The 25,775-nt window shown below is 30.8% G+C and overlaps 1 protein-coding gene across 1 annotated transcript in view; it reads right to left on the bottom strand.

Moving 5' to 3' along the window:
• Sema2a (Semaphorin 2a) overlaps positions 1-25,775 on the bottom strand; it is a 515,286-nt gene that overhangs the window by 77,663 nt on the left and 411,848 nt on the right. Inside the window, exon 9 of the mRNA XM_085949066.1 lies at positions 10,170-10,428. Coding sequence (XP_085805192.1) covers positions 10,170-10,428 — 259 coding nt within the window. The remainder of the gene's footprint in view (positions 1-10,169; positions 10,429-25,775) is intronic.

Genomic DNA, 25,775 nt, shown 5'->3' with positions numbered 1-25,775 from the left:
GAGAAAAATATTATATGAATGAATTTATATCTTATGTCCAAAAGGTTTGATCTTTAAACACACTTAATACACAAGATAATTATTAGGGTTTGACGGTTTATTATACACTTTATCGAGTGTATTATTATTGATAATACAGGGGTTTTTTACGAACACTTCAACTACTCATAGTTTGAATACGTGTATTAATTAAGGCGCTTAGTACCAAAAAAATAAAAATTGACATTTATATAGAAAAATGTTCTACATACAAACGCCAATAACTTCAACTATAGTCTAAGTGCCTCAAGCAAGTCAAAAAAATACAGCAAAATAATTAAACCTGTCGACGTTGTAAGTCCGTTGGCGTGTTTTATTTATAATGGTGTAAGTAGCACTGCAGTGGTCAACGGCATTCAATATAAAATAGCTGACAATGGTGTGTTGACACTTGCGAGTTCTTAATACCTAAAATTATAGAAGCTGCCGTGATTGCTTCACACTGTAAAACTACATTTTTCAAAAGGTCTGCTTCATGAAATTTTACTGCAATAACTCGGTATTTTGTAACTACAGGCAATACTACTTTTTGGTACTTAGAGCCTTATTTAATACACGTATTCATTTTTTTGTTATATATTTTTTTATTGTGACCCTATGACGTATGTAATGGAGTTTTTACCTATTTTATTGTACTGATTTGTTATATAATTTAGAGTTAATAGTATTCGGTGTTATTGTTTATTTGTCTTTTGGTAAGTACATTTTACTTGAAGATGCCAAAAGGCGAAACTCGGGTCGCAAAAAACGACTCAAATGGAATAGTACAAAACTTAAATCCATTCGAATTTACAAGATTTATAATAAAAAGCAAACAACAGTAGAATAAATAATCTTCTTTTTCACTTTCCATTTTTTTTGAGGGTGCTCGTGTTCAATCTTGTTATTCGTGAGGTTATTCATCTTAGAATTCAGAAGAGACACAGATAAATTATGAATATTATTATTAATAAAAATAAATACAATTATTTCGTGCTTTGTCAAAATATGATTCGCCGCCCCTGTGCAACATTTAACAGTACACTCATATTTAGAAGTGAAGTCGTTGTAATAACGGAATAATAAAATGTTTTTTATTCACAGGGAGCCATAATCGTGAGCACCGTCTTCGAATATTATTCAACTTTCATTTTTGTACAAGTATACTAACACATTGTTATTTGACAACGATTTCAAAAGCGGATATAAGTCGGAACCGAGTGTCTTTCGCATTCACTGTAAGATAATTTTAAATTAGTTCTCTCTACTAATGCGAAGTCAGATGGAAATTAATAATATAGGTACGCTGATATAGTGAGGTATTTTAATAAACGATATAAAATGGATATTGCTGGGAATTTAAATTACAAATTTCCAGATGGACATCACTGTAGAACATAGGGATTGCAATACCGAATGAAAATGTCAATACCGGTTTTTCGGTATTCCTTATTGAATACCGGTATTCGTTAAAACATTAAAAAACTGAAGTAAACATAGCTATTAAAATCTTTTTAAAATATTAAAACAATAAGCAAAAACCTACCTACCGACATTTATTATGTTGATATTTAAAAATATGTATTCATAATATAGTTGAATTGGTGATTTATAATTTTAACTAAACTTCTCAAACAGGCTAGTTCATCAAGTGCAAATAAAATAAGTCCAACTGCAGGAAAGCTTGTTAAATTCAACGCTAGTACCATCATTAATAATAATTATAGAATAATTGAACATTTGTCACGGATGTTTTCTATTTTTAAATAATATTATGATAATTTAAATAAATTTTATGGATTTTGTTTTATTATTATTTCATCTCTGTTGGATTCAGTCAATATATTTGCATTTTAGCAGGACATAAACATGAACGATTGTGCATTCTTAATACTGAAAATTTCGGTTTTAAATACCGTTATTTCGGTATTGATATATACTGGAATACCGATTTTAAAATACCGGTATTGCAATCCCTAGTAGAACATCACGCTGTATTTAAGCTTAGCAATAGGTAGGGGGCCCGCCAAACATCTTGGCCTGGGGGTCACTTCACGATGTGGGGGCCATGATGTCGAGTGACTAGACTCAATGTGAGAGTGGTGCGTCGAGTGACGGACTCATGAGAATAGTGAGGATTTATGGATTGTCCTTCTTATTTATACTAATGCAGTCCATATATTACAAAAGACATTGTCTCAATTAACAAATCATAATAAATCGTATTGATCGGATTAAGGAAGTGCTGACAATTGTTTTTGCTCCATTGTTTTGCTTTGACAACAAAACATACATTAAAGTGTGTCACCTATGTAATGCTGAGTGGTTTGATTGTTACACGTATGTGTCTATTGTATAAGTTTATTTAAAAAGTCCTTGTAGGTATTTATTTAGAACTTGAATTCAACAGCAAAAACTCGTCGTGTAAGTATACTTAAGACTAGATGTACGACTGCGAATGTTTTAAATCAGTTCGCGGAGTTAACGACAAACGGAAGTAGGGAAAAAAACAAACGGTAAGAGCGCTGTTTACAAATGGCTATCGTTTAAAAGGAAACCTGATACATGGAATACTAAACACATCGTGTAATGGCTGAAAAGATTTTCAGTATTTCATTGCTGGCAGAAATCCGAGGGATAATAATTGTTCGGAATGGTGTATATTAAATTTATTTGATTTTATTGTGATTTATTTGATCAAATAACAGATAAACCATTTCTAGTATTCAACGAATAATTCACAAGATTTTGAGAATGTAACATTCCATATATTGAACATACGAGTACATAAATTGAAAACACATATTCATCACTAACACACAATCATACCTATTTGAAAAAAAATACGATTGTCGATGGGATTTGATGCCATGTAACCGCTGGTATCAAGCCAACTGTGCATTAACCAATTATGCTACGAGACTCCTATCTAATAACGACAATTTAAACTAGTAAATACTACATGAAATGCTAATCAAATCGCGTTATTATTGAATGTTACATTCTCAAAATCTTGTGAATAATTATTCGTTGCTTAAAATAAATGGTTTATTAAAAATAGTTTGCAACTTCAAGTAGACGTTTTGATTTAATACACAAAAATAGATAGTCATTCTCTATAAGTCTACAAACCGATGTGTAAAAAATAAATTGGCGTGTCTTCAATAAATTAAAATTATTTTCAATACGCCAAAATATCGATCTGCAAAATATGAGGTATACTGAGTCTCGGTTATTGCGAGTTTGGAAACCGCTGGATATATTGAAGTGAAAAGAGTTTCTGACCGTTTTCGCTTATAAAATAAGTGTTCTTATTTTTAGGGTACATTATAATACTCAACTAGCAGAAATACTTGCTTCAATAGCGACTTTAGGAGGATACGTTCCAAAATATGAGTAGAGCTTTGAAAATACTCTGACAGTGAAGTACCTACTGACTCACATGTAAGGTTATACGGCCCAAACGGGATGAGAGCGTAAAAAGTATGCAAGCGAAATAAAATGTTATATGAAACATACATTATGTTGGAAACGCTGAGTAGGCAAGGTAAGGTATTTTACGGGAATGCGTAAATAATAACGGCGCGCCACTGGCTGGATATTTTGCAGGGATGAGAAATTAATTTTAAATATTTTTTTTTTAATATAAAGTTAATTCTATTCTATTGAAACACATCGGGATGAGGGCATTTTGGTCTAATTAAACGGCTGTCCCAAATATGCGAATTCCACATGAAAATACTTTTCTTGAAAAAATATTTTTTTCTATGATATAAAATAATAATAATACCAGTGGCGAAGGGTGGAGGTAGGCTCTTAAGATCCGCCAAAATAGTGCACATCAAACTTTGTCAGTTATACGTATTTGTTTTCATTGAAATAAATTATAATTTGCAGATGATGTCGGTTAGGTTTTAAAATTCAATTAAACCATGCAAACCCAAGCCTTAATAATAGATAATAGTCAAAAAATACTCGTATATCTATAAAATTATGCAATTTAAATCATACCTAACATTGTAATATGTATTCTTAATCCAACGAAAACAAATAAGTATGAATGAAATAGTGTGCACAATTTTGTCGTATTGCCCAAAGTATACCAAAACCATTATGGTTTGGTTTAGGCAGGGTTTAACTAATTTTTTAACTAATATTAATGTAATGTATGTATGTAGTGGCTTTCTTGGATGATAGCCCTAATCTAGAGATGATAAAATATTGGTCTTGTTCGCTCGCTAAGCGTTTAGTTTATTTAAATGCATTTCATTTTTGCACTCATCTTAGAGCACAGATTTTCATTCAAGCAATGTTTTCCGTGATTTTTGCATACTTTTAAGTATAATACGGAATTATATTTTGGTGGTTCACAATAATTATGGATCAAGTCCATCAAAATGGATCCTGAGATATTTCGACTTCAAGTTAAACTCCTTTTGTAAAATTCAGGAATGTTTTCACTGTATATACTTACTATATTTAGATAGTACATGGATCATTTAAAATATATATAGTCGAAACATAAAGTATATTCAGGCTTTATTAATATTAGCAAATTAATGTTCGCAAATACCTATTTCAAAATGGACATGATTCACATTCAATTTGATGTCTTAGCAATACTAGTAGGTATAGCCAAATGGCATGTTACGATTGTGATATTAAACACACAATATAGAAATCTGTTTTATCTAGCCACTGAAACGAAAAAATAGAATTTTATGAAAATTGGACTTAATCCATAATTATTGTGAAACACCCATTTATAAATCGCACCGTGAGTGTAAACCAAGGCATCTGCAAAAGACATATTTTGGATATATTTGGAGGGTTTGAAGTCTTTGTTTTGTTAGGACAAATAGAGTTTCTAAAAAAAACATAATATTTGATTTGCATCTACATTATATTGCATGTTCTTTCAGTTACTTCACTTTTACATTATCAAGTTCACGACTTTTGCAGTTGTTTTGCATTTAATCTCGAAATTGAAAAATTTCCAGATGTTTTGGTTTTACACTCACGGTGCAAAATTATTAATAATAACGTGGTTCGAATTTAACACACCCCTTGAACAAACGAAGAAGAGGTGAGAAGAGAGAAGAAAGGTTTCGCAGGGGTAGGGGGAAAGTGAGGTGATACTGAGCATACGAGGATAGTAAATGCATTACATAAATGGAAAAACAGCGAATTTTCTCGCTGGAACAAGACGAAAAAATGCAACATGAGCAAAAATAATAACAAGCCCCCCATACAAGTCACGGGAGAATATTTTATTTCATTTTTTTGTTTCACAAAGGACTCACGTGATCTCTATCGTTGGTTACCGTGGAGGAAAAAAATAAGAAATGCCTTCTGTATTATGAATGTAGATTCCTGTTTATTGAAAAGAAATTGGAATACGAGACGTATCAAAATCGAACCGAACAATCGTATAAACTGCCGTAACGGGGTGACGTATCCACTAGGGATGGAATCGTGGGATGATTTTTTTTTTAAATACATTTATAGTACCTTCTTAATATACGTTTAGACAGATTGGTTTTCTTATAACGCATATGTACCTACTAATTTTTATAATTTTAGTTAATGACGAATGAAAAAGACGATCCCGAAAATAAATACGTAAGTAGTAGGTTTTTTAGAACATTTTAAAACAACCGTGAATACACACTTCCTATATTGATTATGTTGAAATGTCATGATTTTTGATCAATTTTACACACTCAAAACCATTTTATTTAAATATTCATCCAGCAATTTCTTAAAATATGACAAAGTCGGGATTATTCTATTAGAAATATTAAATTAAAAGGACTGTACTGAAACATTTTATTTTTAAATTTGAAACCTACTATCCGATATGCCATTTTACCCGAGAAAAATATAATACATATTTTACTACATTTGTGATCCCGTAGCAGCTAATTAATTTTTAGTTTGATTGAGAGCAAAGTTTCAACCAAGAGACGCGTCCCCGTAACGGTAACCTATAATATGATGACAAGTATTACAAAGAATTTATCCGTGCATCATTGTAAATATTTAAATTAGTGACTTCAAACAAATTACTTTCAACCATTAAACACACAGTTTTTATATCAGCATTCAAAATAATATTTCAGGAAAATATAAATGTTCCTCTAATTTGTAATTCATAATATTATAGTTCAACTGTTTTGAAATACCTAGCTTTGATCTTATTATTGTCACAATTTAGACTCGAATGTTTTGTGAATATTTAACAATATGGTAATTGACATAAAAAACGGAACATAAATGTGAAAAAGTTTTCATATTAATAATATTAGATACTTGAACGTGAAAAATGTCCGATATTTTGACATAACAAGGTCAAAACCGAGACGAAGGTTTATTTTACAACGTTTTTATTAGCTCGTATTCTTATTTGTCCGGTACAAATCTTGCGATCGATTCCTTCATCCCGACTTCCCAACTTCCCGACTAGATAAACATTTGAAACTTTTAGAATATATCAGAACATGATGCCAATGCATTTTTATAATACTTTTAGCCATCTTTAAGTAGAATTGATTTCATTTTCAGTTAATTCTGTTTTGTATGAAAAGTTATTTATACACCATTATTGGTTGCTAAGGGTCTGGGGTCGTTGTTTGACTTAAGATTATTGTTTCACTTACATATCACTTCTACAGCTCTAGTACAAGCAAGCTTCTAGGATTCATCACGAGACAAACTTAGCCTTTCAAGAACCCAAATGTCTTCCGTATACTCTACAAGTCATTAATACGGAGTAGGTATTATTAAATGTGGGTCGATTGCTTGATTTGTGGTTGCGTGGTCAACGTGACCTATTTGGGATGAAAACAGTTTCCTCGTGTCTGGCTAATCAGGCAACAATAACGAGGGCTATGCAGTTGCTCAATGCGCTTCTTGGAGATGTAGACATTTTTTTCCCTTCTATTATAACTTGATTTACCCATTCGTTTTCTTGTAAATATCATGTTGTCAAGATTTTGAATTAATAACTTGTTCATTCAATACTATGTATTTTTAAATAAATAAATACATAATTTTTACACTCCATGTAAAATATATTTATGACCACTGTTTTTTTACGGTGCATCTAGTTAAGATATTCAAAAATATATATTGATTTTCACTATTTGTAGCGCTAATAATAATAATTGTGGTTAATAGATTCTTTACAAGGCTCTACTGAATTATTTTATTTCTACCAAAGATGAGTAAAAATACAGCAAAAAATGATAATTGAATATTAATTATACTGTGTAAATGCTACCCTTAAAATATTATTATTATAAGGGATGATGTCTACATGAAAGAACTGATTAGAAGATTATTCAAAATCAATAGACCTTTCTGGATTCTTCAAAGTTAAGGGTATCTGTTACTTACCCAATTTGTTTTACAATAATTAAGAGGTGTTAGTCAAAGCTTGTACGTCCACAAAGTTTTGAGTGCGAAGGTTAGCAGGTGGGTTTAACAGAAAGGAAATAAGACCTTCATTCAATTTTAGGAAGTTAGTAGATTGTATAATTTATTGAATATTTGAAACAAAGGGGTAAATATTTATGATAATTATTACAGTTTTTCCTGTTCAAAGTAGTGAAAACCCTAGAGAATAGTTGATAATAAAAGCTATTAAGGGCGGACGTGCTCAGCGTGAGTCAAAATGGAGCTTTTTTTCTATTTTCAAAGCATGATCCTGGACATACCTTAAACGTTGTAGATAATCTATTAATCTATACCGTTTTAAAAAAATCGGTTAGGTACATGTTCAAACACGCGCGTTAACATCATTTTACTCCCTATTTCAATTACAGTTTGTCAATTTATGGCTACGGCCGTATGTAGTAGCTTAACCACTGGGGAATGCCAAAAGAAATGGCGTATTTCCAAAAAACACTACCTTATTCTTAGGTCAATAATTATTATAAAGCAATCATTATTCGTAGGATGTTTATCACACTTGAATGGTCAAAGACATAGTTTATAATGAGTATCTTTAGAATTATCTTTGAATGAGTTGATCTTGCCCATTGTTTGCATAATAAAATGCCTAATTCTTGTCAAATTTAGGATCACAGAGATTATCAATATAATTTTTTGTCGTAAATATTTCACTATAATAATGTCAATATAAATTATACTGATGGTTTTGTAAATGCGTTTAAAAATTAATAAATGTAAAAAATCTTAACACCACGGCACATTTATGTAATGAAATATGACTATATTCTAAAACATTAGAGCAAGAGGTTTAAAAAAATACTATTTTATGTAATAAAAATACTTTATGCAGTCATCAAATGTTTAAAGTAAATATAAAGGATAATAAGGCTTCAAAATTATATAAATAGATTATCTATAACGTTTAAGGTATGTCCAGGATCATGCTTTGGAAATAGAACAAAAGCTTCATTTTGACCTACGCTAAGCATGTCCCCCCTTAAGGCTTTTTTGAAGCTAAACAAAATAATTAATTCTGGTTTGCAATACTTATTATGAATTATTTCACAATTTTACATTTTATGGCATGCTGTAAATGTATATTTTATTATATAACTGCATTTAATTCAATTGAATCATTCAAATATGTTTAATATCTAACGCATCTTTAAATAAGGGGGTTTAAATAAGTGTGGATTGGATTTGTGTCATTATTTTTAAATGACAAGCAAGCCCAGACGAACTTCTAAAATATCTATAATTAATATTATAATATTATTTTTGTTTTTTAAACACGATTGAATTTTACTTATATGTTGCTGGTTGCTATAGTCACATAGCCTTAGTTAATTTACTTACATTTCGTTTAGAACTATGACCGGTTCAGTAAAAAAATATATCCCCAAAACTAACACTGATAAAAATCACTGTAGAAAAAAATTATTTTATCTTGAAAATGAATAACATAACATCGTTTTATGTCAAATATTCATTACAATAACTTTTACTCAAGGTATTTCTTAAAATTGCTTCGTCATTTGGAAGAATGTATATTTCTGAAAAAAAAAAATATTTTATACTTACTGTGAGTATTAATAAAATAAACTCTAAGAGCTAAATTAATTGACAGCCATCTCGCGTCAATTTTGTGTATTGATATTAAATTTGAGTGTATATTGAAAGATTAGCTTCAAACGAACAATTAAATAAATTAATTATTGGAGAAATCTAGAGTTTAGTTATATATTATATACATAATCAATATGTACACGGTCCTAGTAGTCCAGTGGGTAAGGCGTTGGACTTTCATCTGGGGGTGCCTAGTTCGATTGCCGGTGAGGTCACGACATATTTATGTGATTTTCTAAAAGTCTGGGGGTTTCTAATTATTTCACTTATATGTATTACTGATTATACTAATGTTTCCCTTCGCAACTGTCATTGGGCCTCTCGACCTGCTGTAATATTAAAAAGAATATACTTATATATACTTATATATTATTTTATATTGTCTTTTTTAATTAACAAAAATGTGAAGCCCAAGACGAAAACACCCTACTGTATCAAATAAAATCAATTAAGATCTATTTATAAGCTGGTTTATTTATAACATACAAACACTTTTGGTTATAGTATTTTTTTTATTTTGTTAACTGTCAATTCATGGTGGAACTGCATTGTATTGTTGTTTTTATTTAATAAAACGCAATTTTTTTTTTGTAGTACTTATTCCACTTTTAATCAAGAGATTAGGACCGATTTCGTCCACCTAGTATTTATTCAGAGTTCACAGAAATTAATCAACAATAACATAGAATACTTCAAACGGTATACGAAGATAGATTAACAAGATAATATGACTAGCACAACCAAATAACCAGAAGAACTTGCCAGAGAATTAGTTCAGTTATCACATTTGACAACTAGATAACCGCCCTTACCACTAGAGACGAATATCGATAGCGTAAGGTGCTTAGTTTTAAAATACAGGACATGTATGATCAAAAGAGTCAGAGCTAATCAGATTAAGTTGACTGGCTTATAATAGGGTTAAATCCTATTCCGTCTACATAGCGCATTCAGCGTCTAGTCAATTGGCAGCGCTATCTGTGGGTCTCTTTTCGAAGTCATGCCTACAGACCAATTAAAAAGTATGTACAAGAGGCTTATAATAAAATAATGGCATTTGTCAAACTCACCGAATAAAATTCAACACCGTATCTGGGAGTGATTCCGTGTCATTCACACAAGTACCAGGTCTCGGCTCGGGAACCTTACTGCTGATGACAGGCAGCCAGGCTGATGAAGAGGTTGCTTGCTCTTTGAACTTGCCCTCGAAGGCCTTCTGGATGTCGTGGGTGGTGAAGGTGCATATGGCTGAGCCCATCAGGCCTGTTGATGCGGTGGTGAAGGCGCCGTAGAAGCGAGAATCGTCTCCGGGGATTTTGTAGATGCTTTCTGAAATTTACGAAAAATACAATATGTTAAAATTGTTAAAAAAGTATAGGTAGTTTGTAAAAATATGTATTATATAAGTATACCTAACGAAAAGTGTTCCTTGATTATTTAAGTCAACATTTTCAATTACTACATAATTTTCTTAATCTTAATTTATAGCTCAGCCAAATATCAAAGCTTTTTTATGTATCCAAATTTAATATTGCTGAGAGAATGTAACCTGCAAGTATCTACTACTAAATGATTGATGCTAACATGTAATATACTTACCTACCTATTATGAATAATATGTATTTTTGAACATACATAGTTTTGAAAACACGTCTGAGAAAATACATGTGCATGGGCGTGATACCCGAGAGATGCAGGTTCGATTCCTGCGGGGTGTCTTACTTTTTTTCAAAAAGATTTATTCTATTGGTTATATATATTTTTTTTCCTCAGAAATATATGTTCAATAATTAGAATGTCACATTCTTAAATCTTGTGAATTATTCGTTGAATAAAAAACAGTTATTTAAAATATGTATTTTTGTTTTGTTTTTATGATCATTAATATTATATAAATGTAATGACATCTAACAAATAATGTAATATTAATGTACTGCTAAAATAAGCATAACTCGTAAAATTGGCAAGTAAAACAAAATATGTATTAATTTAAAATCGAAGCTTGTTCAATACAAAAGTACATACATAATCAATAAATAAAAAAGGTAATGGAAATCAATCGTTTGTTCCAGACATAGAGACACGGCTATCACAAGTCAATTGATATGAGAGGTCTAACCAGAGCTAAGCCTGACGATCACGTTAAAACGTGACCCTCCCTTAAATCCCCTCAATAGGGTATTGAGGGTTGGATTAACACCCCATTGGAAACCCCCGACTACGTTTCATGCAGTGAAGAAGCAAGGTACAGATACATAATATATAAAAAAATAGTATATGTATCACTTTGGGAAAGCGTAATTTTAAATTGAGTAAAATAAATGATTAATAATAACAATAACTTAATACGATATTATTGGGTCCACTGTCTAACATAGGCTTATCTTATATTCCATAGATCAAGGTTAAAATCCCACTGTCAAGTCTTCACATTATCTATTCAATTAATATGTACGATTACAAAAATAATGGTCAGCGAATAGGTAAGAACGAATTTTTATTAAAAGTATGTATAAAATCATTTACATTACGCATGTCAATTAATACTATGCTCCATTATGGTGTCGAAATTGTGGTTAAAAAAATTTACCTCATACTTGACTGTTTTATTGGTACCTGCATAATTGTTCACGTAATTTAATATTAGGTACCTAATTGCGATCGATACGATAAGAAGAGCTTTGTCAAATGTCTTTTACTAGTATTGTTATATCGTACTTTATTTTCAATATTAATATGTAGGTAATAATTCCTTGAATTACCTGTCACTGACAGTTGGAAGAAATATCAGTAAATCACAGTTTGCACTTCAAATAAACCTGCACAAGAACGTAAAAGATTCCTAATATTATTTTTAAAATATTATGTTTTATTTAATAATATCACGTCGTTCTAATAAGGATTTCATTAAAAGTTAACAACACCAATAAAATGAAAACATGCTCATTAAACCCATGGTTTTTTTTGCACAACTCAACACGTATCGGGTATAGGTGGCGTAGTAAACGAGAAGCACCCTTAAAGGTTGTAATAGGTGTAACTAGAGAGCTTTTCTAATAATAATGATCACTTCACACATTCAAAATTGTCTCTATCGGGAAATAGTCATAAATCAAAACTGGTCGTAATGTTGCAGGGACAGTGACATCACGCCATCATCACCAGAATTAATGAAAAAGCAGCTCCTGCACATGTTCGCATTCGACATTTTTGTATTAAACTTGCGTCACGGAAGTCGGAAGAAATTTGTTGTTTGCAACACTGAATATTTTTTTTCAAACTGAATGTCGCATTCGATCGGTATGAGGATGTATATTACTATACCTATCTATTTTGTGAATACTAACAAAATCCTGTTGTAATAGAGACGAGTTTACATGTGCGACACGGCTTAAAAACAAATAAATACAATATTGTATTGGTATCAGATTATGACAATTATCATTCTCACTCTCTCTCTCTTAAGGACCTAGAAATTATATTTTGAGTACATAGAAATATAAAAAAAAAACAAATTACTTATAGAAGACTTTAGTAGATTTTCTGAAAATCGTGATTCACGAACGTCTCTGACATGGATGCACTTCCCTTTTGCCCTTGAGTGATTTTGTGAAATAGAAAGCGTTAGTTGGGAAATGACTGGAAAGATGAAAACGAAATATTATACAATATTTTTGCGATACGAAGGGTTTTACGTGGAATCTTTTATACATTTTATTAACCGACGTGCAACGTAGTAGGGGTGAAAAGTAATAAAAATAAAGTCCATTTATTACTATTCAATAATAATACAGAATTAAACGAATTTTTTAAAAGTTTTTAGTCTGTTTAGTGAAAGTCAGAGGCAGACAATTTTTGAAAATAACCAATATACTGGATTATTTATGTTATGTTATGTTAGGTCAGGGGTCGGCAAACTTTTGGACCTAATTATTACTATTAAATAATAATAAAGAATTGAACGAATTTTTATAAAGTTTTTAGTCTGTTTAGTGAAAGTCAGAGGCAGAAAATTTTTGAAAATAACCGTTATACTGGAATATTTGTGTTATGTTATGTTAGGGTTAGGTTATCATTTTTGAATTTTGCCGAAATCGGCTATGAAAATATTGTTTTGATATTGTTATAATTACCGCTGTTTTCGTCTGGCTTCCAGTAAACAGACTTGTACTAGTTTTAATAATATTATTATATAATAGTTTTTTCAATAAAAATGTGACATGTAAAAATACCCAGTATATTTGTAGGAATGGGTTTCTATAAATATATTATAACAATTTTTATTAAAATTTATTAAAATAATATTTCATTATTTTTCAATTTTTTAAACTTTTTAAACAGTAGACTTTAGGATCAATAATCTTCTAGTGTCAGACGGTAGACCTCGGAATCGATGTATCTAGCTGTCACAATCAGAGCAAAATACTTTCATTCGGTTATCCATGGGATGCATGTGTCATGTTCATTAAATAGTGCGATCTAGATATAGGTGTGTGATGGTTCCATTCTTATAATATAATATATATAATTGCATGGAAAACGCCTACCTCCCAGCCATCTATTATCCATAAAGGGGCGGTAGCGAACATTTTAATAAAACACTGATCATCCTTTATTTTCAAAAATAAATTAGTGGAGCTCACCCTATCGACCTACCCTTCCACTACACGTGTACAATTATATTACTCAGAAATGCATTTTGTAAGTTATATTATCTAAAAAAAAATCAACGACATAGGTACGTTTTTACATTTCTCTCTGGAAAATGTCTACGAGGAATCTATTCACGAAGAATTTCAAATGGATCACAAAAATCAGTAAAAAAAAATTGTATGGAATACTCAGGTAACTCAGAAATAATGGGAACTGAAATACCTAACGAGTAAGTAGTAGCAGGTAACCGATCTCGAGTAAGGAATAACCCGGGATAAACTTAAACACGTGTCAAGCATACGTCATACGTCAAATACTGACAACTGCTCTCGGTTTATCCATTGACGCTTATTTAATATTGGTGTATTACACACACTATTGCACGTGCATAATACGTGTTTCATTTTCGTAGGAAAACACATTCAAACCCATGCATCAAAATGTAGCGTATTCAATATAGCCTATTAGAATTCTATTTATTATCTGTTCTGTGGGAATACCGAACTAAATCCAAAATAAATAACATTGTCACGAAATTAGTTAGGACTTGTGTACTGAATTTAAATTTCTGAATATAAGAAAAATAAAACAATTGAAAAAAATAATAATAAATAAATTCCAGGCTTCTATAAAATTCAATATTATAATATCAATATCGAGCGAGGCTGGCATCTACCTGAAAATAATTAATGACAGTCATAAAACTTATCCTAAGATTATACTTGGATACTTCCATAAATAAATAATGATTTCATAAGTCTTAAGCCCCCCCTTCACCCTCTTTCATTCGATATCTCTAATCCCCTCACGTACCGGTTTACACGGAAACGAAATAAAAAAGTTAAAAAATATATTTTCCATCGGTAAGTCACGAAAATCATTCATTTGATGCCAAATGGTGTGGTTCTCACAGACGCCACGCAATGTAACATCCCATCTAAACAGCCTTTTATCTGACAATTTTGAGTCTTATTTCAACGCGTAATAAAAACGCATTTCGTTCGTACGATTCTGGGAAAACGTTAACAAATATTTTCCGAAAATTGATATATTAACCGAGATGCGTAGTGAAGAAAATTCAACCGTATTTTCTTGTATCGTTAAGAATATTTTACTTTGAATTGTGTTTCTTTTATAGTTGAAATAAGAGAAAATTGGTAGCATCTCAAGAGACTGGGCTAAGTTATTTTTAAAGGTTTAAGGTTTCAATTTCTATAAATGTGAAATTTCTTAAACAAAGGTGTTTGCCTAAAAGAGATATTGGCAAACGAAATACACAGCGAGAAATATTTAAAAACTGGATCTTTACAATTCGTGTAATACCTTTTTTTCCAAGAAAAATAATTTTATTTCAATTACGAGAGTCTTGAAAGATTTTTGGAAAAGTTGAAAAATGTATGAGATATAACTCAATTAATAAATTCATTCAGAAAAACAATTTTGTTTATGTTACAGTAAATGAAAGTTTAAGTTAATATTAGATACACTAATATCATCCGCATATGCTAATATTGAATGTGATTGTATGTATATTATATGGGTTTTTTGAAAATTGTATCAGTCATTAAGAATACTTGAACCTCCACCACCTGCCACGTTTCCACACTCATTATGCAGGCTATAACGTAGCGTAACGAATGTTAGGCGATCTTTAAATCTGTACCGAAAATGTGCCAGGAGCAACTTTCCATGACCTTGGTTGGCGTGTGAGAGTGTGCGTGATTACTACTTCGAAATAATGTATTGCGGTCAATTGTCGATGAGAAAAGACCTTCCCGCTCGCCGTAAAATGCCGCAAACTTTTTAAAAGCTGAGAAATTTCCCTAGTAAGTCGCAATGACCGATCGGTCCAACTGAGGGTCGGACCGACTTTAGAAGCGCTTCCCTTTCAATCGACTTTTGGGGACACTCTCAGACAATGTGATCGGCATCCTGCAATTCGCCACATAAGCAAGTCGAAGATTTTATTAGGCCAAGCTGACCGAGCTTGGAGGCAAAAGTCCAAAGGTCTGGAGTCAATCTGGTTATCTCTCTATTATGAATACTGTCAGAGACGTATTTGTGGACATTGAGGGAAATGCTAGTATAATAAGGTTCACTGTAAATGGGGAAAAAACCAAAATAATATATATGTTGAATCGAGAGAGCCGGACGAACATATTATACCACGTTTTTATTAGCTCGTATTCTTGTTTGTCCAGTACTACTTTTTTCTTGTGTGTCCAGTACATATTTTTTATTGTTTGTCCAAGATTTGTTTTGGATGATGATTGAACATTTTTAACTAACTTCCCGACCATCTAAACATTTGAAACTTTTAGAATATATCAGAACACGGCGACAATGCATTCTTTTAATACTTTAAGCCATTTTTAAGCAGAATTGAATTAATTTTCAGTTAATTCTGTTTTGTTTGGAAAGTTATTATTAATGGTTGCTAAGGGAGTCCTAGCAACTAAATTATTATTATACCTGCGTTACTATGGAAATCAATATGAAATTTCAGTATTCTATATTTATTCAGTATTTATATCAAGTATAAAAAAAGTTTTTATTAATACATAGAATTGTCAAGTTTATATTATTCAATTGAAAATTTAAAAACGTGATATATAAAAAGTTCTTTTTATCTTGTAATTATTTTTATTGTGATCCTTGACTTAATACAAACCTATATGATAAGGTGTTTACCTAATGTATTGCATTAATTTATGGGGATGTGAATAAGGACGAGAGTAGGTAAGGTTGTAATGATAAGCCTCATATAGGATGCGTCTGTTTACGAGAAATGCCCAGTTTATCCCCTTATTAAAATACAAATATTATGACAATATAAATACTATGATTACTTCAGCGATTCAAGGTTTGCAGATAAGAAATACTACGGAAAAATAGTAAGAAAGTAAATAACAATGCGAATTTATGATTATTACGAAACAGAGTGACGTCAGATGTACTTTATTGAAATGCTTGGTGTGTTGTGAATGTCTATGAGTGCATTATTAATTATTGACCGAAAATTTGCTGCGTGTGTTTCTATTTTGCAATTACAATGAAATGCATGTTTGTTTTGTCTTAGTTTAGTCAGGTATGTTTTTGTTTCGTAAATTCTAAATAAATATTAATATTATAATTCGCTAGGGCTAAATAATGGTTTTTGTCTTTAGCGATTTTGAACAATATGATGTTACGATATAAATTATAGTTAATATGAAGAAATGGTTTTCTGCCAAATCATGCTGGATGGTAGGGTATCCACCCTATAAATTGAATATATAAATAAGAATTACCTGTAGTTGTTGCCAGCCACCTTTTGGTGAGTGCATATAGTGCCTGAAGATGCCGAAAGGCGAAAGAAACTCGGGTCGCAAATAACGACTCAAATGGAATAGGACAAAACTCAAATCCATTAAATTTATAAGTATTATTTATTGTTTTCGTGTGTCTTTTTATAATAAATGTTTCATATCAAATTGTGAACATCTTAAAAATATATAATATTTATAGTGTTGACTCATGAAAATAAAATAATACATTTGAACTTGAAATGACAAAATAAAAAAAAGGTTTTTAGTTTAGTTTCTAATGCTTCAATGGATTCTGATAAGGGTGCAGTAATTTGTTATAAATAATCAGGTGCCACGGAGAGAAAACTTTCATGATAAAATAAAAGTGCAAGTGCATAAGGCGAGCTTAAAGTTTTAGAATCCGCAAAGCTTAATCGAATAATCGAGGGGCGGAGTATTTTTCAATTTTCCGGCGCGTGACACAAATGACCGATGGAAAAGTAGTTTTCCACGAACATGCGTTGGTTTACAGCACACTTACCATACATTTTAGACTTATTATTACTAAAGTTTAGTTTAGACTTACGGTGGCATTTTGTGATTTAGTATTTATATTACCGAATTTGCATGAAATAGTGTAACAGAATAATATTAATAATAGTTTATCACAATTTGAATTGATTTAAATACTTAATTTTTTTTTAAATTCTTTTATACCCCATTTCTGACAACCTCGTTATTATCATGTGTGGTATGTTAAATAATAAATGATTCCTATTAGGTAATAAAATAAGTCTAATTAGTTAAGTTTTTCAAGGTGAACTCGTTGTCCATTGTTTGCCAGTTTTTTAACACTCCCGTTACTGTAATGTAATTTTAGGTTACCTATCCCATTAAACTGAACATAGTTCAGTTAGTATGCACTTCGTCATCTTCATGTTTCGGAAATTTATAAAATCATCAATATTGCATATAATTAAAATGATATTTCCAAAATTGATAGCATTATCCAATAAATACATATAATTATTGATAGATATCCATCAAATTTCATTAACCTGACTTGTATTCTAAATATACATTGCAAACAGAGCGTCGCATTCCGTTACGAACAAACGAAATAAATCTAAAAGGATATATTGTGACAAAAAGAGAGACTACTCCATTGTGATAACAGAATATTAAATTAAGGGGTGAGATCATGATAGTATTATGACTTGTAGGCTAAAGAATATATAGAAATACTCGTATGATTATGGTTTTGATGCCTTTTTGATAATGTTACCAAATAATGATGATCAAAACTTATTTTTTAGACTTATGTATGTTGACAAAATAGGCATTACCCGTTTAATTACCGTAATAGTATTGATCTCGTACGGTAACCCAAGGTGACATCACGGGAATGGACGACATTTATTAGCATAGTAAAGGGAAGGTTAAATATAATATCGAGTAAAAACACGGGTAATTTTTAGCAATGCTAACTTCTTCCAATTTTTCTTATGGCATTTAGGATTTATATTGAAAAAAATGACACATGAAAGAACGAGGCCAAAGAGTACGAAACTACAGGTTTTAAGGATAATGGAGAGAGTAATTCCATTGTTGGTCACCTCGAATTGCACAAGCGTCGAAATTATCGACTAGCCTCACTACCCGAGAATTAATAGGTATTTAATATAATTGGTTGGGCCAAATGCGTGTTGCCGCGCCGCGTTAACTACCGAGTGATTCAAAATATATATGTTCGACCTTCGTTGCACTAAGTCTGTTACGGTTTGAGTGAAAATTAAAGCAATTTCGTTTATTTTTATTTTTTGTTAACTGTCAATTCATGGTGGAACTGTATTGTATTGTTGTTTAATTTAATAAAACGCATTTTTATTTTATTTGAAAATGTTTATGTTGTTGCTAAAGTTGTTGAAAATTAACCGAGTTGAAAATGTCCCTCTGAGGCGGACGAAACCGGTCCTAATTTATTGATTAAAAGTGGAATAAGTACTACAGAAAAAATTGCGTTTTATTAAATTAAACAACAATACTAAAGCAGTTAATTGAGTGTATGGCACCTTGGGCACCCCCGCCTTAGATTCGTAATCCATCATTCACCATCACCTTCAAATTATTCAATCCACTGCTAAAAGCGCCAGTAATAATGAATGAGTATCTACGTATCATATATTATGAAAAAAATCATAATTGTATATCACCATTATTCTAAGAAGTTTCATAATAATACTATTTTTATCCACGTTCAATAATTCGATCAAATTTCACAAATGTCCGGAATTTCATAAATTTTTACACAGGTAAAAAAATGATTAAAATTCCAATGAGTGATATACAAATATTAATATAATATTTGACATTCGGAATATCTGGAAACGCGATAGGTCCTATTTTGGGACCAAAGCGGCGAACGGTCATCTCCCGTCAAACGAAGTTTAGGAAAAGCCGGGGGCTGTAGCGGAATGATTTTGAGAAGGGCACGTTGATGGAAAAATCAACTGGAAAAATCACTTATCCCTGATCTAGATTGAAATAAAGACACGGCCAGGAATAAAATTTCATCAAAAGCGTACCCGGAAACTGCTTTAAAATACTTATTTTGGAAATGTTTGATTTTTGACAGTTTAAAATGATATTATAAACAATATAAACAACGTTTTCTTTGAATTATAGGTTAAAATAACTTTTCCTTGTTCAAATTTCAAAGAACTAAGTAATCCATTTGACGATGGGGTTATAAATGAAAATGAAAGTCAACATATTATTATAACACACAATTCATGGGAATATTACAGAATATATTATTATTGTCTTACAAACGGAAGTATCGATGTCATGTAGTAACTAAAAGTTTCAGAGAATGCTAGGTGAGGTTTATTTTTTTTCTAAAAGGTCGTCCATATATGACGATGAAAAATAAGGGGGAGGTAAGGAGGGTTCTGATATAATATGATTTTGTAGAAAATGTGACGTATTTATAAATCGTCAAAATATAATACTCATTTTTTTTTTAAATAAAATATGCCCTGCAAACGTTATACCTACTGAAACTTGCATTTTTAACGAATATATTTTTGTTGTTTTTATTTAATAAAACGCATCTTTTTGTAGTACTTATTCCACTTTTAATCAATAGATTAGGACCAGTTTCGTCCGCCTCAGTGTTACATTTTCAACTCGTTCTTTCACCTTTCAACTTTCACTTCAAGTCGAAATTGTCCCACTGAGGCGGACGAAACCGGTCCTAATCTATTGATTAAAAGTGGAATAAGTACTACAAAAAAATTGCGTTTTATTAAATGAAAACAACAATACATAGCAGTTCCACCATGAATTGACAGTTAAAATAAAAGGAATATTTTTTTAATGAATGAGTGGATGCTCGAGAAGTGTAAGGAAGAGGGGTTTATACCCTAATATCAGTGGCGAGAGATGGAAGTAGACTGTTAAGATCCGACATAAATAGGGCACGCTAAACTTTGTCAGTCAGACATATTTGTTTTCATTGAACTAAGCCATAATAAATAATAGTCAAAAATATTCGCTTGCCCATAACATATCTAAAATTATGCAATTAAACCATACATCATTTTAGATATTTTATAGATAGAAGAATGTATTATGGTTTGATTAAGCAGGGCTTAAAGAAATTAAAAAAACTAAGGAACACCTTCTGTAATATGTGTTTTTAATTCAACAAAAACATATAAGTATGACTGAAAAAGTGTCCATGATTTTTATCAGATCTAAACTATTATGGTTTAGTTTATGCAGGGTTTAATTGAGTTTTAAAACCAACCAATACAATCTGCAAATTGTATTCTTGGTTCAATGAAAACAAATAAGAATGCATGTGAATGTATTGTGTGCATTATTTATCTTACGGATCTTAACAGCCTACCTCCGCCTCTCGTCAATGCCATAATTAACCAATTACCATTAATTAATAAGCCAAAATTATTTAATAATATGTGTGACATAATTAACATGCGATGTCAACAGGCAACTGGTTATTAGGAAATAAATAGTAACCCTATATAGTCAATCTCTTGAGGGCGCAAAGATTCAGATGTGTCAGTCACGTTGTTAGATGCGATAAATCAACAGCTTTCCATAAAGTATATAAAACCCCTATACTTGATACATTCAAGAGAGGCACAGAGAGACTGAGTGTGATCAACCAGAGAGAAAGAACTCGAGATAGAGATTCCTGTACGACGTTGTAAAGTTGACCATAGAACTGAATTATTTGTAGCTCTGATTAGGTAAGTTAGTTACTCTTGACGTCATCTATAAATAGTAAAGTTAGTTATGTTTTTACCCTGGTATACAACAAGTGTAGCAAATTTATTGACGCAATTCAAATGGCTGTAGATATTATAAATTATTCCTAAAAAGTATACCTGTCTATTAAGCCCAACTGTTTGTATGAGTATGATTTGATTATATTATATTAGGCTATATTAAACTTTTCAAAATTTAGTTTAATTTATATTTTAAATAATAAACTTTATCGAACACTATGTATAATTGAGAATTAAAACAACACCATATTATCTGGCGAATTAATTTTTTTGAATTATTGATAACCATGTCCTTGCTTTTTTGTACAAGGTGATTGTTGTAATTTTTGATCACAAACACCCAGGCTTTGAGAAAAACACATAAATATTGTGTCCTCACCGGAATCGAACCCATAACTATCGGGTGAAAGGCCAGCGTCTTACGCAGTGTAACACGAGAGAAGCCCTTATATAGCGAATTAAGAGTGTTGGGTCACTAATGTGGTATTCGATGTGTGGGTTGAGGATGATGATAATGAAGTCTACGATGTAGCAGGGTGAGATTTATTAGCAGCGTATCGGTACAATAGTATATTATACAATGATAGTACATTATAATCTACTGAGATAGTTACGAGCTAGGTACTTGGATTCGAGTGACATTTAGATAAATTATCCTTCGTTATTTATACAATAAAAAGTAAGATATTAACATTAAATTCTAAAACATAATCATATTGGACTAATTATAGAGTCAGCGTTTTCAATCGAGTAGCGAAATGAAATATTATTTATTATTACAGTTGTAAGAAAATATGATACCATGAAAAATGATTATTCGGCTAATACACCGTAATGATATAATGTGATATGATGTAATAATATACCGTATCTAATATTGCCAATCAACTTGCTGATCTAGTTGTTTGCTGGAAATTGATTCGCTGGGAATATATTACTGCAGAGTAATTTGATACATTAAACAATATATATAATATAATCGCTATTATTCTGCAGCTACAAGAGCAATAAATATAAAAATAAAATGTAATTACTTATCGTCGATTGGGTTTATATTAAGAACACAATTATATTGTTAACAAGGTAATATATATTTCTTTTTAATTCAACGTGTGCAATAGTGAACTCATAGTATTGTAAAATAATGTATTCTATATACAATACTTACTAAGTACAGAACGGCAAGACACAATTTCACAAAACGAAAGTCGCTTTTGTATTCTTGTTTCTTTAAAATTGACTTGCATGTGAAAGGAATACTCATCTACATAAGCTTTTATCTCACTATACAGACATGAAACGAAAAGTGATCTTGAATTCTACGCAAGTACTAGGAGACGTATAAATAATTACATTCGCGAGGAACCGACATGTCATTCGAGACGCTGCGCCAAGAAAGCTGATATCCAGCATGTAACCAATACCCGATGCATTACATTTTTCCTCAAGTTTTGGCCGTGGATATACCTAACAGACGGGAGTGTTTTCTTGCGGATGCCAGGGCTAAAAGTCGGGGGGGGGGACACTAAGAGCTTCGTGATTCGACTGAGTAATGTTCACTTAGTGAATTTTATCGCGGGCCCGGGGGTCATATTTTAAAGGGAGCATTCTGTGTTAGGAGCCACAGGTAAAGAAAATAGTGTTTGACCATTGGATTTGGCAAATAAAAATACTTTGTACGAATGCAATTTGTAGCGATATGAAAAAAAAACTGTACGAGTCTGTTTACTGGAAGCCAGACGAGTACAACGGATATTTTCATAGCCGATTTCAAAAAAAATCATGAATTCAAGATTGATAACCTAACCTGACATAACCTAACAAATAATCCAGTATATCGACTATTTTTAACATTTATTTGCCGATGGCTTCCACTAAATATATGTTTTATAGTGCAATACTGAGTGATATTTCATTGTAAATAACTTCAGCAACATATTGGAAAAAGTTAGATACGTGGTACAATTTTAAATCATATTATCTTTCACTCTCAGGTTGAATCAAAGATATTAAAACTGACCATTTATACGATTTAAGAACATGACATTTTTTATTTAACATAGATAATTTGAAAACAATCCTTATACTATTAATACTATCGACTGAAGGTAATTGGATGGAATTTGAATTTAAATTCTAATGGATTTATTAATCTAACGGATTAATTATTTTCTTAGAATTGGCGATTTATACCTCTTGAGTGTAGTATTTTTATTGTTTATAAAGAATAATGATCTATTATTAGGCTTTGACAATTTATTATAATATGCTATTGAGTGTATTGTCATTAATAAGATAGGGTTTTACTAATCAGGTTTTTTACTGACACTTCAACTATTCATAATTTGTTTCTTGTATTTTTTATGACTTTTGACTTGATATGTAGGTAATGGAGTTTTTACCTACTTCATTGTATTGATTTATTATATAAGCTAGAGTTAAGAGTGTTCATTGTCAGTGTGTGTGTTTGCCTTTGGTGAGTGTACACGGCGCCTGAAGATGCCGAAAGACGAAACCCGGGTCGCAAAAAACGACATAAATGGAATAGTACAAAACTCGAATCCGTTAGAATTTCAATCCTTATAAATATATAAAACTGACACCGGTTAGTAATTGAGGTAATATTAATATTTTGATTTAAAATACTAAAGCCGATTGACAAAAAGTAACGCAATTTAGAAAGCGTTTCAGAGAGTTGTAAAAATCACTAATTAACTTCGTCTCAATTTGACAGGACACATACAGCTTAGTGGTCAGGTAGATGTGTGTGAATTCCTGGGAGTGCAGTTTTGAATCATGCTGGGTGTCGTATTTTTGTCAAAAAAAGATGTTTTATAGTTTACCAGACGTGTTTTCAAATTATGTATGAATCAAGGATATTGAAAAAAATAGATTTCTATAGAGATGGAGCCGAAATGTATGTAGAGCAAAAAAAGAACTCATAGTCTACTGATTCAATTAGCTACAAGTCGATCTCGCAAATTTTCCAACATGGAAGCATTCAGCAAATTCATAAAATCCACATGACATTTCAAAGTTCTACAAGCCATAGACAGGATTAAAAAGTCTAGTAAGTTCCTATATTATTTTTTTTTCTCAATAATTTTGTTTCTTAATAAAGATATATTCATTATAAGAAAACGAAGGTGGGAAAACCCCATACCTTTTTGATTATCATGAAAAGTTTATTTCTACTATAAAGAAGCCGCTCACAGTGAATTAGTGTTTTATGATTAAAAATATACCAATGACAAACTTTTTGAATATAATAAATAGTATTTTGGTATATTAACACTCCCGTTACTGTAATGTCACCTAAGGTCACCCGGCCTATTAAACTGTAAATATTTCAGTTAAAATGCACATCGTCATCTTCATATTTTAGATAGTCCTAGAATCATCAATATTAGTTTTTATTATTAAAATGATTTAATTATTATCAAAATCCATAAAATTATCCAGTAAATATAATATATAATAAAATTGCTAGATATCTGTCAGATTTCATTCACCTGTCATAAATTCTAAATACACATTGCAAACAGAGCGTTGCATTTCATTACGAACAAAACAGATAAACCTAAAAGAATATGCGACAAAAAGTAAGAATATAATATGAAAATACTTAAATGATGATTATAATAAGTTTTTATGTTTTTTTTTGATAATTTTATAAATAAATCAAATAGCAAATAATATGAAACCCCATTAGATTTATCTATTCGGCAAAATAAGCATTTCTCTTTTATCTTCTCTAATATAATTAATTTCTTACGGAAAAACAAGATGACATCACCGGAACAGACAGAGTTAAGTAGCATAGTAAAGGAAAGGTTACAAAAATTAATATTTTTTGTTTTAATATGTATTAGGATTACACTTACGGAAACAATTTATAAATTAAAACATTCATAGCCATCTTACTTATTATAAATAAGATAAAATTTATTAAACAAATTTATATTTCAGAAATATAAAACATAATATTAATATTACAATCAAAATTCTAACACAGGTATTTGATGAAAATTGAATTGGTTTTATTGTACCAGGTTTAGTTTTACGGTAGATATCACGTAGGTTCAAAGTAAATAGTATATAAATATATATTTATATTTTTAATTGCCTATTAAAATATGAATTCACCTCTGCAACTAACTTTTATAGAACAGTTTAAATGTCAAGGAAAGAAGGAGAAAGAACACGCGGTGATAACCTAAGAATCTACTACGATAACAGACAACCGTGAAAGTCATTAAAACATTATATAACTTAGAAAGTATTTCTGAAGCACGACATAAATCTAACAAACCAACCCATAACATTATATAAAAATATTATTTTATTGAATTTAATAAATAATATATTTACCCATTGCAGTTTTCTTGGAGTAATCGTAATAAAATTCTTTTATTAATGC

This window comes from Rhyacophila brunnea, unplaced genomic scaffold, assembly GCF_057557595.1.
Source record: "Rhyacophila brunnea isolate RB1 unplaced genomic scaffold, BYU_Rbru_1.0 scaffold_21, whole genome shotgun sequence".
Lineage (NCBI taxonomy): Eukaryota > Metazoa > Arthropoda > Insecta > Trichoptera > Rhyacophilidae > Rhyacophila > Rhyacophila brunnea.
Note: the sequence above shows the minus strand (reverse complement) of the source record. Positions and strands in the feature narration are given on the sequence as shown.